We start from the raw sequence: 14,450 nt of genomic DNA on the forward strand, positions 1-14,450 counted from the left end.
TGACGAAGTTTGTCCATCAGCACGTCAGTGTATCTGATGCAGAACTTGTCAAATACTGCTGTGTGGTCCCTAAAGTAGATGCCAGTTAGTGCTTAGGTTGCTGTGAACCTGTGTGCTTCCTTGTATCCAAACTTGTGCTGTGTCTGATTTGTTCAAGCCTCTTGTAGGGTCTGTTGCATTCCATCCTTCTGAAGTTGGCAGTTTCCCATAAACAATTGTGCCAGTTTTTAGGCACTTTGCCTTCTAATGAAGGAAACATCTAGCAAGGGACCCAGATTCCTGCTGAGCCTTTGGGCACTCTGAGAAATGGGCATAAGACCTATTCCACAGAGCAAATGCTGGAATAGCTGTAGGCAATTGTTGGTTCAGATACAGGTGTCATCCTGTCCCGAAGCCCTCTCCTCAAGGGTCCACCTTATTGTACTTTGCAAGATAGATGACAGAAATGATCTGGCTAGGTTCTGAAATGCCTAGTATCCTGCAGAGCAATGAAATGTCAGAAATCCATATAAATGGATGGATATATACCACTAGATTGTGATGACTCATGGCACCCTGTGTTGATGGTTTCATTGTTTACTGAACCAAGAACAATTTAAAAGATACTTGGGTCATTACTCTTTGCTTAGTGCAAAATACCTCCTTAAATATTAACTTTCCCAGCTCTCACTTATAGCTTGAATCATTCCTGAACATAGCCAAAGTCCTCTCCACTTAGCCACTGCTGGGCAGTTTAGGCATCTGAGCTTTTCTGTGCGAATGCCAAGAATGAAGGATTTTGGGCCTGACATCGGTGTCTGCTTCAGTAGTAATCTTATGCCCTAGTTACAGTCAAAGAAAAGATCCTTTTCCTTTAGGCTCTCAAGCAATAAATCTACCAATGGTATCGTTTACTGAAATTCCTCCCTGGCAGGTTGGGTGGGAACTGAATCTTACCCTTGTACTCTTTGTCTCAACACAAGGAAGCTGCAAAATGCAGCTTAAGTATTGGTGCAGAGATCACAAAATACACAAGCCCCTTTAGCTGGGAACTCAAAGCAGAGTCTAAGTTGTTTGGAAACAAGACATACAAGATGATGTTTCTCTTGGCCAGGCAACTTGAACTCTGAAACAAGTGATCAGGCACTCTAGTTTAATGTGGTCAGCCAATGTTTGTTAATACAGGTCCATCAAGCCCTTTTGGTACAGGCCTACCAAATGGCAAATTTTAACTTAACAGACCTCAAAGATTGCTTCTTTTGAGTCTTTCTTCCCTTATTTTCCTGTTAATTCAGTCCTTAATCTGGATGTTTGACTTTTTCCAATATAAGAATTGGTCTAGATACATTTTGGACTTTTGGCTAAATTACTCAGAGATATTTGGATATATTTAAGAGCAGGTTAGATAAATGTCTATAAGGAATAGTCTAGATCCATGGTGTACAACACATAAGCTACTAGCCAAATGTGGCTATTTGGCCCATTGAGTATGGCTAATTGGCTAGAATAATGTGCCTAGTTTACTATAGCAGTAGGCGCTATGGTGGCTACTACTTCAGATCTGGTTGGACACCACGGAGTAAATGGTGCTGAGTCCCGCCATGAGAGCAGGGAGATGGACTTCATGATTTCTTGAGGCCCTTTCCAAATCTAGGATTGTATGATACTCCGTATCCATGTAATGGCTCTCTTAAAGTGAACTACATTCTTTGTGAAAGGTGCCAATTTAAAGCCTTTGAGAATGAACCTCTGTGTTCACAAACTAGGCATAACATGGGTAGCAATAATAGAAACCTTCCTTGCAGAATTTACCACCCGTCCTGACACCATTACATCTCAGACCTGATGGAGAGACCCCTCTTTTCTGGGATGGGCCAGTACATTTTTAATATTTTTGGCTGTCTGCTGAGGCTGCCCGGAAGGGGGTGATTCAGTGCCAATGTCTGAGTTTTTGATGCAAATGTTTTTCCACAAGAAATTTGACAGTTAATGACTTAAATGTCCAATGGATGACTGACGTAAATCTAACAGAAAGCTACCTGTATATGACATATCTGAAATAATTATGCACTGCAAAGTACAGTGCAGCAATAGAGAGGTTGAAATAAACAAAACCTGCACATTCTGTTTAAACGACAGTACAGGTAGGAAGTAAAAAATATTCTTGAAACCTGGCTACTGTCATGATCAGTTGTCAATTGTTAATGAATGCTTGACATGTTGGGTTGATAGATTGAAGACTTGTTGATGGTTGCTACCAGTTTGTCTGCAGGAAGGAGGGAATTGGCCTTACCCAGCTGAGCTGTAGACATTCAGCTCCACCCCGCTCTGCTGTTGCAGAGGTTAGGGATGACAGCTCGCATAGCTAATCATGCTTCATCTCTTCACAACTTCAGGTGGCTGCTCTGTGCCATTAAAACAACAGCAGTTTTCATAAACCAGTTGCTCTGTGTCATCTGCCATCTCTGGCACTAAACTATGACAAACAAGAATATCCCTCCCATCTCACCAAAGCCCCTCCAGTAAATAAATGTGATGAAAAAAGTAGCTGTTTCCAGAATGGTCTGGTGAGTGAGAGTAACCCCAAGAAGTAGTGGAGATGCAGCAGCCCTTGATAGTGAAAAACAGTCTGGTTGCTTCATAAACATCTCTGTCTGAAGCCAGAGTGTTTATGGGCATGAAAAATGTTTATCTTGTACTTGCTTTGCTACTGCTGGGGTTATCGCTTCAGTCAAAAATAATAAAAAGGGTGAGTCAGGAGATACTGAAATCCTTGTGATCTGTGCAGCTTCACTGTGAAGTCTCCAGCCAGTGACTTTGCAAATAAAAGATGAGGGAAGAAAAGACGGCAGCTTGGATTTGGCATGCTATAGGAATAGTGGTCTGCCTGTGTAAGGGGGGCCTGGCTGAAAATCTGCCCATAGACAGATCACGTTTTCATTGAGAGGGCTGTCAACTATAAGGTTTCCAGTGCAACTACAAGAGTGAAGATGACTTGCCAGCTAGGTCACCTTGAATATATAAAACTGCTCCAGTGAAGGAGGTACTGTACTGTACCTGTTTTTCTTGGAGAGGTTGGCAGTTGCAGGGCTTTTGGCCTTGCACCTCACCATGCATCTGACACTACCACATCCCTTGGTGTGTGCTGCTACTGATATGAGTGTCTAATTTTGTGCAGTGTCTTGTATGAGCCTGGCTATGTGTCTGGGGAAATACTTCTTTTTTTTTTAACTGAAGAGCCTAATACCATTTAACAGCCTTTATTTACAGCACAGTTGCTAATGGGGGACATAGGTGCGCTGTTAAAATGCTTGCCATTTTTAAGGAACTCTTCTGAACTCATGTTAAAACCTATATTGTGCAGCAGCAGGCAGTCTCCATGAATTACTGATATATATTTACCCCCTTCTTTCCTTCCCCATTTCTCTCTTTTCCCCCCGAAGCCTGCGGATTTGGATGCCTGGGTAAGCTCTTTTTGTCTGTCTTGCTTATTCCAAATGTCATATTGTTACCATGTGCATACAGATTGTTATTGCTGAGCACAGATGCAGGATTTTATTTTGTCATTACATTTTAAAAGGTGTTCAGCTAGAAAATTGCATATTATTTCTTCCATAAAGATTTTCACTGGTTCCTTTTGTGTAGCTTACAGCTGCTGAGACCAACCTTGATAGAGTGATGGGTATGTGTATGTGGGGATAATTGGGTAGCAGAGGCAGGCAGGAAGTGACGGTTTCTCCATTGTTGCTCATTTGGGCCTAAGTCTGAACCCATTAGTTTGTAGTTAAAAATTTTCCTAGATTTCAGTAGAAGTGATAGTAGGGGTAGAGAACCTAAAAATCCATGGATAATTGCTTTATATCTATGGCCCATTTTTGCAGCTCATGGATTGGATGGGGATACAAATTTTATATTTGTGCAGGGTTGTAGTTGTGCCTGTAATACTTTGGGGCCAAAGAACACCAAGGTGACTTTTGTAGGTCTGAGCTGCCTAGCACAGAGATTGAGAACTGTGTCAATCGCTATTGATTGGCTAGATTTCTGCCAATGTCACTTAATCCTAATTTAAATAACGCTTTGTTATTTCAATTTTTTATGCCTGTCTCTACTCAGATCAGTTTTGATTTACTGCAACCCTTCCTATTTCAATTTTACTATGCCCCTTTTAGCCCAGCCGTTGCCCATTCCTTAACTAGCAGCACTCCAGCTATTCCCACTACACTACTTTGCTGGTGCACTTCAATTTTGTCCAGTTGCAAATCTGTTATTCTAGTCCTGGGATCCTGAACAGGGTTCTCTTCAACTTCCTGTCTGCTCTAGTGGCTGAAGAAGACAATGTGGGAGAGCATGAGCTACAAGCATCTGCAATTGTTAAACAGTGGAAGGGGTGAGGTGCCCAGCTGAAACATCTTTATCTTTGCTATTGGATTCCTTTGGGACATGCAGTTTATTTCCTCCCAAAATTAAAATAATTTAATATAGAGAAAAGGCATTTGTAAGAGGTCAGAGTTTATTTTTTTTCCTAAGGGGTGAGGTATGAGGAGGTGCTGTTTTTTCATGCCTCTGACCCTGTAAAACCTTGTTGGGGTTTTGTACGCCACATCTGCCCAATTGAGTGATATTCATGGATGAATGAATTTCAGAACTATCTGTTACTACATACTGTGAGTTGCCTCTGGGAAGAACTCGCATGGACTGTGCTATGGACCTTTTCCCCTGTGTCAAGCCTCCCTTCACTTAGAGACAACCAGTTTCCTCTAAGATGGATTTTTGTCTCTTCTGCATTTTGGGGTCCTGAATAGTTGTAAGTACTGTGCACTATAGCTGTGCCTCATTCCTGAATCCCATTTAACCTACCTTAATCTGGCCCTGCCAACAACAAACTTCCTTTTACTACTATAGTTTCTCTTTGGTTTTCGTGTGCATTTCTCACATATGTGTACTGCAGCCTGACCTTTGCACGTAGAAAAGGGTCTGTTTGTATGCATGCCTAAGACTAAAAAGTCAGCTGTCAGAGATTACAGGTTTTTTTCCTCCTTCTCTCTAATTTCAAGCTTTCTTTTACGGGAGGATTAAGCACTTGGGGTTACCCCGCAGGGGAACTTCCCAAGTGTGTCTTCCTTAGTTCTAAAGATGGGTTTTCTCACTGGGGTGGTGGCAGCTTCTTCCCAAGGTAAAGGAATCTGTGACCTTGGAACACTTCTAAGCAGAAACCTATAGAAAAAAGGTATTTTTAAAGTCTCTTGTGAGCTCCCACCTTCTATGCTTGGAGTGTCAGAGTGGGGAACAGCCTTGACACCTGCTAAGAGTGTTGCATTGGAAGACTGATCATAAGAAGGCTGTGGGGGAGGGATAGCTCAGTGGTTTGAGCATTGGTCTGCTTAAACCCAGGATTGTGAGCTCAATCCTTGAGGAGGCCATTTAGGGATTGAGGCAAATAGAAGTTGTGCTTTTACATTGCAAATGGCTTGTGGGGGGAGGGATAACTCAGTGATTCAAGCATTGACCTGTTAAACGTGGGGTTGTGAGTTCAATCCTTGAGGAGGCCATTTAGGGATTGAGGCAATAGATGTCAAGGATGGTGCTTGCTCTAACCAAGAGGGCAGGGGACTGGACTAGATGACCTCCCAAGGTCCCTTCCAGTTCTAGGAGATGTGCATCTCCCATTATCTTAAAGTCCTCAGTATTCCATTTCTGTGTTGCCAGCCCTCATCACTCTCTGGATCATGCTGTGCAGGGCTCTGGCTGTGATCTAAAGAACCTGGGGCTCCAGCTGCTGTTGCTACCACTGTAGCAGTGATGGCAGTCCAGAACCCCAGTTCCTTAAGTTTCCAAGCCATGGGTCAACTGCTCCTTTTGTCCCTGCTATCAGCAGCCCTAACTGTCATTGCACTCAGACTGTTTCTTGCTCTTTGCGCCTGTGGGAGCAGTGCACTAAACTCCTCAGTGCTGAATAGCCAACTAATGCGGTAACCAACACAGGTGCCTTCATAGTTGTATGCAACATCTTACATGGTGAAATGAGAGGAGGATGGAAGGAGGGCCATATGTTTCTTTGCAGTGTCTCCTTATGGCTGACCTAAGAGCAGTGGTTTTTGGGAAGTTGTCTGGATTTCCTTGGCTGAAAAGAAGATGGTTTCTACTCAGAGTCTTTTTGTTTATGGTGTGGGAGGGTGGTGTGTAGTGAGAAATTAAGAAGAAACTGGGAGTGTCCTTCCCCATACTCACTGAATAAGTTTCAGCGGTGTCTATCTGATATATGTTTAAAAAAAAAGTTGAGTCTTGGAATTAGAAGGCACCAAGCCTGTTACAGCAGCTGCTCTGTTGCGCAGAGATGAGAGAGTGCACTTGCACTGGGTTTTCATTATCATACCTTGAGAGCAGAGCATGAGAGACTCATCTACAGAGCCAGTTAGTGGACAACAGGCTGGTACGCTGCGCATAGCCTGGCTTGCCACATGTTTGCTAGTGGTGTGGATATGCTTACAGTTTTGTAGTGCTCTTTGTCGTATTCCCATTTTGAAATGGGAGAATGGGAAAACATGCTGCTGCAATTCCAGTGCTCTGTAGATTCATACCTTAGCTTACCTTGCAGTCATGCCACATGTAGACAAGCCCTCGGCTCCCAACTAGGGATGTTAAATGTTAACCAGTAAGCCTCATCGTAAAGGGTTACTGGTTACACTTAACCAGTACAGGCTAGAGCAGCTCTCTGCCTGTCATGGTCAGGAGATTTTTCTAGCTCCACAGGACAGCCCTTCATGTGGGTGCTTCAGCTATGCCAGAGTAGCCCCATCCAAGGTGGCCCTGTGGCACGGATGCTGACTGCTCAGGCCCTGCTGGAGAACCTCTGCCCTGTGGCGTGCCCAAGACCGCTGTGGATGGAGGCTGCCACAGCCAGGCTGGAGTGCCTCTGCCGCCAGTGCTCCTGGGCTGGACTGCTGCCATTGTGGGCTGCTTAGGCTGTGCTGGAGAACCCTCACCTGCAGCAGTGCGACAGGCAGGGATGCTCCAGTTGGGCCAAAGCAGCCCCGGTTTCCAGTGTGCAGGGGGGGAGCACTCCAGTCCAATTGGAGCAGCCTCCCTGCTGCCCCCACAACCTGTTTAGTAATTAAACAGGATTTTACATCCTTATCCCCAGCTTAATTACAGACTACTCTCAGGCATCTGATGGTCTCTTCCTGGCATAGGCGGGAAGAGACCCTTTGAACTCAGTTATCCTCCCGATAGTCCCATCTGCCCTACCTCCTCATTCTCCTTGCCTAGTGTGCTCCCTTAATCGAACAGTCCATCTCCCCTAAATGGTTTCCACTTCCCTTTAGATATGCTCATATATCACTTGTTTGACAAGGGAGTGTGTGGGCATTTGGCTGTTGAGAAATGGGTATTCTACTCTCAAATGCTCCTTTGGAACTCATTTAGTCCTCATACCACAAGCCCAAGCTCAACTCAGACTCTTAAACCTATCCGCAAAATGGATCAGTAATATTCAAGTTAGAAACCAACTTGACGTTGAGTATTGCTTTCTCCCTCCACCCATTTTCTAGGAAGAGAAGCTTTTTTCATGTAAGGTGTTTCTGAAACTTTGTTTGCCACTTGCAGTCTCAATCCTCTGTGAAATTTGTAATCATCTCCACAACAGCTAGCTCTGTCTGGGACATCACAGGCTTCTGACTTCAAGTGGGGAATAAGCAGCAGGAGACGAGGCGCTCCTAATAAATATCCTGCGTTCAGGCAAAATGTCCCTTGTTGCCTAACCCAATTTTGTAATGTTTGGTATAGTGAATATTTCAAATGACACATGCTCTGGCTGAACTATACATACAGTACTTCAAACATTATGATAAAGTGTACCAAAGTTCCTAGTATAAACAGCTGGGGGTAGACGAAAACAGAAAACAACTTTCATGCAGATCTGTGTCTAAACAGATTGTTTCTCAGGGCAGATCAGCAGAGTGAAGCATCAGCAATTATTTAAAATGAGCAAGTTGTTGAAATTATGCCAGAGTTACAAGTAAAACTTCTATACAGCCTCTGTCTGCAGTTCAGCTGTTTAGTGGTGATAGTGGAGAAAGTGATCAGAGAAACTCATTGAAAAGAGGTATTTGAAGGAAGAATGGTTGAGTCACTAAGGCATTAGCATGGGATTCAGGAGCCTCAGCTTCAATTCCCTGCTTGGCACAGATTTCCTCAGTGATCAGAGCTGTTTTGTCCATAGGATGAGGTAGGACAGCTGCCCGGGGCTCTCTGGGGGACACCCCCCAACCATCCTACAGATGGGAGGGACAGGGGCTTACCTGGGGCTTGAGGTCCTGGTACTACAACAGTAGGGGTCACCTTCCCTCCCTCCTCTTGCTCCCCTCCTGGACCACTTCACCCACCATCTCTGCAGCAGTGAGAAGCTCAGTTCTCTGGCATCAGGGCGTCCGCTTCCCTTCACAGTGGAAAAAGTGGGATGCAGCAGTAGGCTGGGAGAATGGTGCAGTGGAGCAGAGCACTGCTCTGGCTCCTGTCACCCACATGGTGAATGGGGGGTGGCAGCAGCCCCTGGCCTCTTAATCCCTTGGGCAACATTGCTTGGGGGTGGGGTGGAGGGTCACAGATGTACGGTGATAGTGGGGACTGTATAGTGCTTTGGATGGATAGATAGTGTGGGAACCAGAAAGGTTCAAATCTGGTAACCACTTCAAAGAAGTTGGCCATTACCATCCCAGTAACAATGGTGCATGTAACAAAAAAAAAAAAAAAAAAAAAAGCAAGTAGAAGGTTTTTTTCTTTACAAGCATCTTTATTCCCTTCCCTCCCTAACTTAAATGATCCCCTCATGCTACCACAGCATATTTGTCATAGAAGAGCAAAGGGAAGGAAATATGCAGCAACTTGCTTTCAGATGCAATTTTTCTTGTTAACAATGACTGCTAGCTGTAAAATGACAGGTCTGAGCCCACAGGGGACGTTCCTGTCCAGGCTGCTTAATCATATCTGGCCAGCATCCTCTACAATTGCATTGGGCATCATTAAAAGTTAAGAACGATGCTGCTGGGATCTGTATATGGATTAGCAGTGTTTGCATTCATATGAAAAGGTCTAATCATTCTGCCTCTTAAAGGTCCACTGCCTGGTGGTAAGTTAGGTGGTCATGCAGGCTTTTGGGGCTCAAGTTCCATCATCCTCCCCTGCGATTTTAATGTTGTTGATTTTTATTTTGAGCTGTTAATAAGAAATATCAGTTCAATTCCATCAATGCCTTGTTACCTAATGCCACTCCAGCACAGCAGCAGTACATTACTCTTTTCTAAAGAAGGAAGCTATGCTCCTATAAGAACCCAAATATTTTTCTTCTCTTTATATCTGCCTTATTACTAGTGTTATACTTTAACTATGTGCCTGACTTGCTCTTTGAAGGTACAAAACAAAAAAAGGGGGTGGGGTGTTGGCAAGACCTATAACAGCAGCTTGGGACCTATACAGGTTGAGGGCCATGTATACACAGTGCTGTGGGAGAATAGAAAATGGCCCTGGGGAGAAACTGGGGCCTTCCTGTCACCTTATTTAAGCACTAAGCATGTATGAAAGCAAATGCGTGGGCAATAAATGTGCTTGGTATTAATATGATGGTGTAATAGTTTGAATAGTCAGGGTTACTTCAAGATCTGAAGAACAAATTGACTCTTGTAGTAGTTACTTTAAATTCCAAGTGCTAGGAGCTTATATGTGGGGTTTTGTTTTCTGTTTTAAAGTACTTCATGGCATAGATGCCCAAGACAAGTAGTAGAAGTCCTTTTATGTAAGGAAATTTGGATCTAGACTAGATGGAAGTCGGCGAAAGATGGGGGAAAAGTTCTTTATTGGCCATATGCTTACTGCAATGATTATGCGTCTTAGATGGCTTATATTGCCATCCTTTTACTAAGGCGAAGAAATGCATATGGAGTAGAGAAGTGTGATGGCAGTAGCCCTTTAGAACTTTGAGGGGAATCCTGAGTTAAGCAAGTGAGTGTTACGTTTAATGACTGGACTTTATTTGGCATGATCTGGTATGTATGGTCCCCTCTGTACCAGTCCTAAGTGATATGGGATTTCTCAGCTCCTTTCAGTCCTCTTCTTGTTCTGCTGTCCTTGTCCCTCTGTCTGTCCTCTTCACCATCATGTGCTGTTTATAAGCTGTTTGCAATTTCTTGTAGGTACGTGAGCTACAGTGCAAGGAGGAGGACTTGAAACGGCAAGATGCCTTCTGTAAGGAGCAGTTGGCCCGCATTGAGAGGAAGGTGAGGCTACGTTGTCTTTCATTTGCAGTGCCTGAATTCTAATGGGATCAGACATGGATCCAAGTGGATCAGCAGAGAAGAGAAACAAGAAGCATTGTTCTGAAAGCTGGAACTGTCTGTCCCTGTTATTTATCCCCTGCATCTACCTTATGCAGTTAAATCAAACTACTCCACCAACTGAACCTTTGAACAATTCACTTTTGAAAGATAGTTGTTTTTTAATTGGATGATTTTTTTTTTAAAAAACTAGTTTATAATAATTCAGGTTTTTTTTTCTTCTTTCACCACGGTGCTCAATTGAAAGCAAAACTGCCCTGTTTTTATTCCTTTTGTTAAAAATCCATGGCCAAAAAACCCCCAAACCCCTCAAATCTAGCTATACATATGAATTAAAGTTGTATTATTTATTTTTCTCAAGAGCCCAACAGATCAAAGTGTGTTGCTGCAATGCACTGTCTGTTTTCTGTTGGATAAGCCTTTGAAATGAATGTGATTTAAAGAGACACTGTCAGGCATCTTTTAAGCCTGAAATGACCTTTGAAAATCCATTTAGGGATTTGAATCTCTCCTCTAAACGTGGGATTTGCTTCTCTGTTTAATTGTTTACTGTGACGAGTTTTTAAAAATTGATGTAATGAAAATCAGAGCAGCCACACTATTTCTTATGAACTAAAGTGTTTTTCTCTTCCTGACATAATGAAATAATGTTAGTAGTTGTATTTATGTTTTAATAAACATAAAGAATAATCTTCAGTTTGAAGCAATTAGACCTTGTGACAGAAAGGTTTCACAGCTTTGACTTCTACTGATGTTGCATGCCAGAGAAACTGCAGTGAGGCGAAAAAATGGATTTTAAAGAGACAGTGGAATTTCTGCATTAGCTTTACTACCCATGTGCGGTGTGGCCTCTCTCCACTGGAAAATTTGGCTGTAAAAATGGCAAGACCCTATTAGCATATCCGGTGCTTTCTGTGCTGGTACTAGCTGGTACTGAGTAGTGGCACTTTGGCAACCCCAGCATGTGGGGTGGAGGTGGAGAGCTGGCTGACATGTGGGTTGCGGATAAGTTGTATCCAGCCCCATCTTGCCCTCCCATTAAGCCCCTTTTTATATTTTGCAGTTCCCTTTGCAGTCCTCCTTGCTAACTTTTTAAAACCATGGTGATTGATGCTTTGGTTGCAGGAGTTCTACTGAGTTTGAGATCAGTTGGAAGACCTTCAGAGCTATTCAGCTCACTGATGCTCACTATCTTCCTTTTCTAGTTCTTCCTTGCACCATAGTGAGTAGGTAACAGGAGCAGGCTTTGTTTCTTAGCACAAAACAATAGGCCCTTAAACATGAACATTTTACTGGTGATAAAAATAGACAAAAGTCTCCCACTGTTAGAGTCTAGATTGGAGCGGGAGGTACGGGGGCTGGGTTGGGAGATGAGAAATGTACTTGAAGCAGTGTAATAAAGCTTAATTGTATTAGTTTTCAAAAAGGTTTTCGATCTTCTCTGTGGATACTTTTATTCCTATAATGGTTGGAAAACACAGCACAGAACAATCTTCTTTATTAACTGTTGCTTTTATGTAATTCCACGTTCACTTGCTGATATGCTCAGACCTTGACTGCTGCTATAGTCACTGCTGTAGAATCTTCCAATTGAACCTTTTCTGTTTTTAAGAGGCTTGCTGGGCGATGAGTTGGGGGAGGAGCATGTGAACAGCTGTTGTTTGCCTTCTCTGATGTTTCAGAATGTCAGGGAAGGACATTTGGATTGCCAGAGCTAGATTGTTGGGGGTGGGAGGAGAAAGGGAGGTGATGATTCAATATGGCACTAAAGAACCCAAAATCATTCTTGGAAAGAACAAGCTGTCAGGAATTCCCTGCCTGTTCTTTGCTTATCAGAAGTATTGGTTTGGCTCGATCTCCACTTGCGTGCGTACAGAATGTGAAAGCAGCAGTCTTTTATATTTATCTATTTTTTGAGGGATGTTTTTAACGCCTGTGCTGCTGCAGGAACAGACCTCATTCTCTGTCTGAAGTGTTTCCATGTAGTAACCAACCATTCGTACAATATCGGGACAATCATGCCATGCTGGAGAAGTGTATTTCATAAGAATGACAGAATTGCCTTACTGGATCAGACCAGCACTTTAGCTGGTCCAGTGCCCTGTCTCTGACTCTGGCCAATTTCAGATGTTTCAACAGGATAAGTTTACTAAAAGAAAAAAAACAAAACAACAACAACCATAAAAACCACTCTGTGGTGCATAATTATGGAATTACTCACTCATAAGGGAAGTGTTGTCTTAACTATTGTCAGTTAGAGGTTGATGTATGCTCTGAAACTGAGAGTTTATATTCCATAATTTTTTGTAACATTAAATATGACTTTGAAAATCCCCATTGTTCACATAAACGTGTAATCCATTTTTTTTTAATCCTATCAAGTTCTTGGCTTCAGTGGTATACTGTGTCAGTGGGTTCCACAGCTTAACCATGCATTCTCAAAAGTTTCCTTTTATCAGCTTTAAGTGTTTCTTTTAACTTTGGTGACTGTCCCCCAACTCTCATCTATGATAGAGTTAATGAGAGTGCACAATTGGCCTTCTTTGTGCCATTCGTTATCTTTTTATATATGTGTCAAGTCCTCTCTTAAATATTTCTCCACTAAACTAAACAGTCCCTACCTTTTCGGCCTCTACTCCTATGAAGCTTTTTCTGAGCCTCTGATATTTTTTTTGTTGCCTGACTCTGTACCCTCTCTTGTGCTGTACCTTTAAGACAGGGTGACCAGAATGGAACTTCGTAGTTCCATGGGATGCAACACTGAAGACATTACTTTGCTGAAGACATGAATTTTAAGCACTAGACTGGGTAAATACATTATTTCTCTATTCTGTAGCCTTCAGAGATGCAGTGTGAGCTAGTAGTCTGAGCACAGGGTTGGAAGGGAGGCAGTCATGAAATCTAGTGGTAGTTTCCTCTCTTTGAATGTGGGGACATCATTTCACTTTTCTGCCTCAGTTGTGGAATCTGTAAAATAAGAATAACTCATAGGTAGATAATTGCTTCCCTTGGGATATTGTGAGGATTAGTCTATTTGCCCAGTGCTTTGAAGCAGTACAGCTACAGCAGTGTTAAGAATTCATTTCTTCGGCCTTTGTGCTTGCTTGGGTGAAGTCTCCAGATACGTCTAATTTTATCAGATATTAAGAAACTTAGTTCCTCTGGTCTTATCCTTCCTATTGATGCTTTCAGTAGTAATAGGTGGGTGACGTGAGAGTGCAGCCCCTGATATGAATTCTGAGACCACAGTTAGAATAGGTAATCCTTATGAACTTTTATGGCTGGTGGAATAAGAATCCATTTTCTGTGTAGGAGGCTTGCAGGTTCTAGTATCCTGCCTTGAGATGCAGTGCTGCCCTGAGCCATATTGTGTTGGATCCTATTTAATTTCTGCGATGTCATACTAAGATGGGCAACCGAAATTACTGAGTGGGCTGCATGAGTGGTTCTTTTTTGTCTCAGTGGGCCACATGGGCAACTTGCAGTACGTGGCCCACTGGGGTTCCACCTGCAGCCCACGTACTCCCTCTGTGGTCCCCTCCCCCCATGCGCCTTTCATGCGCTGGAGCCCTGTACTTCCTCCTCCTTCCCACCTCTAGCACTTTTGGAGCAGCCCCCTCCCCACTCTTCCCCTCTTTCCCGAAGCTTGAACACCCATAAACAGCTGATGCCTGGCATTGAAGCTCTGGTAGGGAGAGGGAGGAGCAGGGACAGAGTGTGAGTCAGTGGATTCGTGGTGCTCTGAAAATGCTGGAAAGGAGGAAAAAGAGTAGGAAGTGTGGGGCTCCCGTCCCCCAGTGTGCGAGAGGCTTCTGGGAAAAGGGGGCAGGGAGGGTGTCTGCGGTCTGCAGGTGGAACCTCACTGGGCCACGGTGGGCTACAGGAAGCCCACCACTGTGCTAGAAGGTAGTTTTTTTTAAGTAGGTCTCCCTCAGGATTTTGTACTGTAGCGTTTTTCCAGATAAGGGGAATGGGGAGTGAGTGACTGGCAAGAGAACTCCTGCAGAAAGATTCATAGAAACAACCCAGCTTGAGGGTTTAATGTTTGAGTTATTGATAAATGCCAGGAAGGGGACAGGTTTGAATTAAAAATGAGCATGTACTCTCTTCAGAATTGGATGAGAATTACATGTGTTTGATATGGGG

The 14,450-nt window shown here is 43.4% G+C and overlaps 1 protein-coding gene across 5 annotated transcripts in view; it reads left to right on the plus strand.

Annotated features, from left to right (window-relative positions):
• CHCHD6 (coiled-coil-helix-coiled-coil-helix domain containing 6) overlaps nucleotides 1–14,450 on the plus strand; it is a 184,896-nt gene that overhangs the window by 48,574 nt on the left and 121,872 nt on the right. For 3 of the 5 annotated variants that reach the window (XM_075005244.1, XM_075005247.1, XM_075005245.1), the window contains exons 5-6: nucleotides 3,423–3,443; nucleotides 10,164–10,247. In XM_075005244.1, the coding sequence (XP_074861345.1) occupies nucleotides 3,423–3,443; nucleotides 10,164–10,247 (105 nt within the window). The remainder of the gene's footprint in view (nucleotides 1–3,422; nucleotides 3,444–10,163; nucleotides 10,248–14,450) is intronic. The other 2 variants (XM_075005246.1, XM_075005249.1) reach the window with 1 other exon arrangement.

This window comes from Carettochelys insculpta, chromosome 11 (assembly GCF_033958435.1).
Source record: "Carettochelys insculpta isolate YL-2023 chromosome 11, ASM3395843v1, whole genome shotgun sequence".
Taxonomy (NCBI): Eukaryota; Metazoa; Chordata; order Testudines; family Carettochelyidae; genus Carettochelys; species Carettochelys insculpta.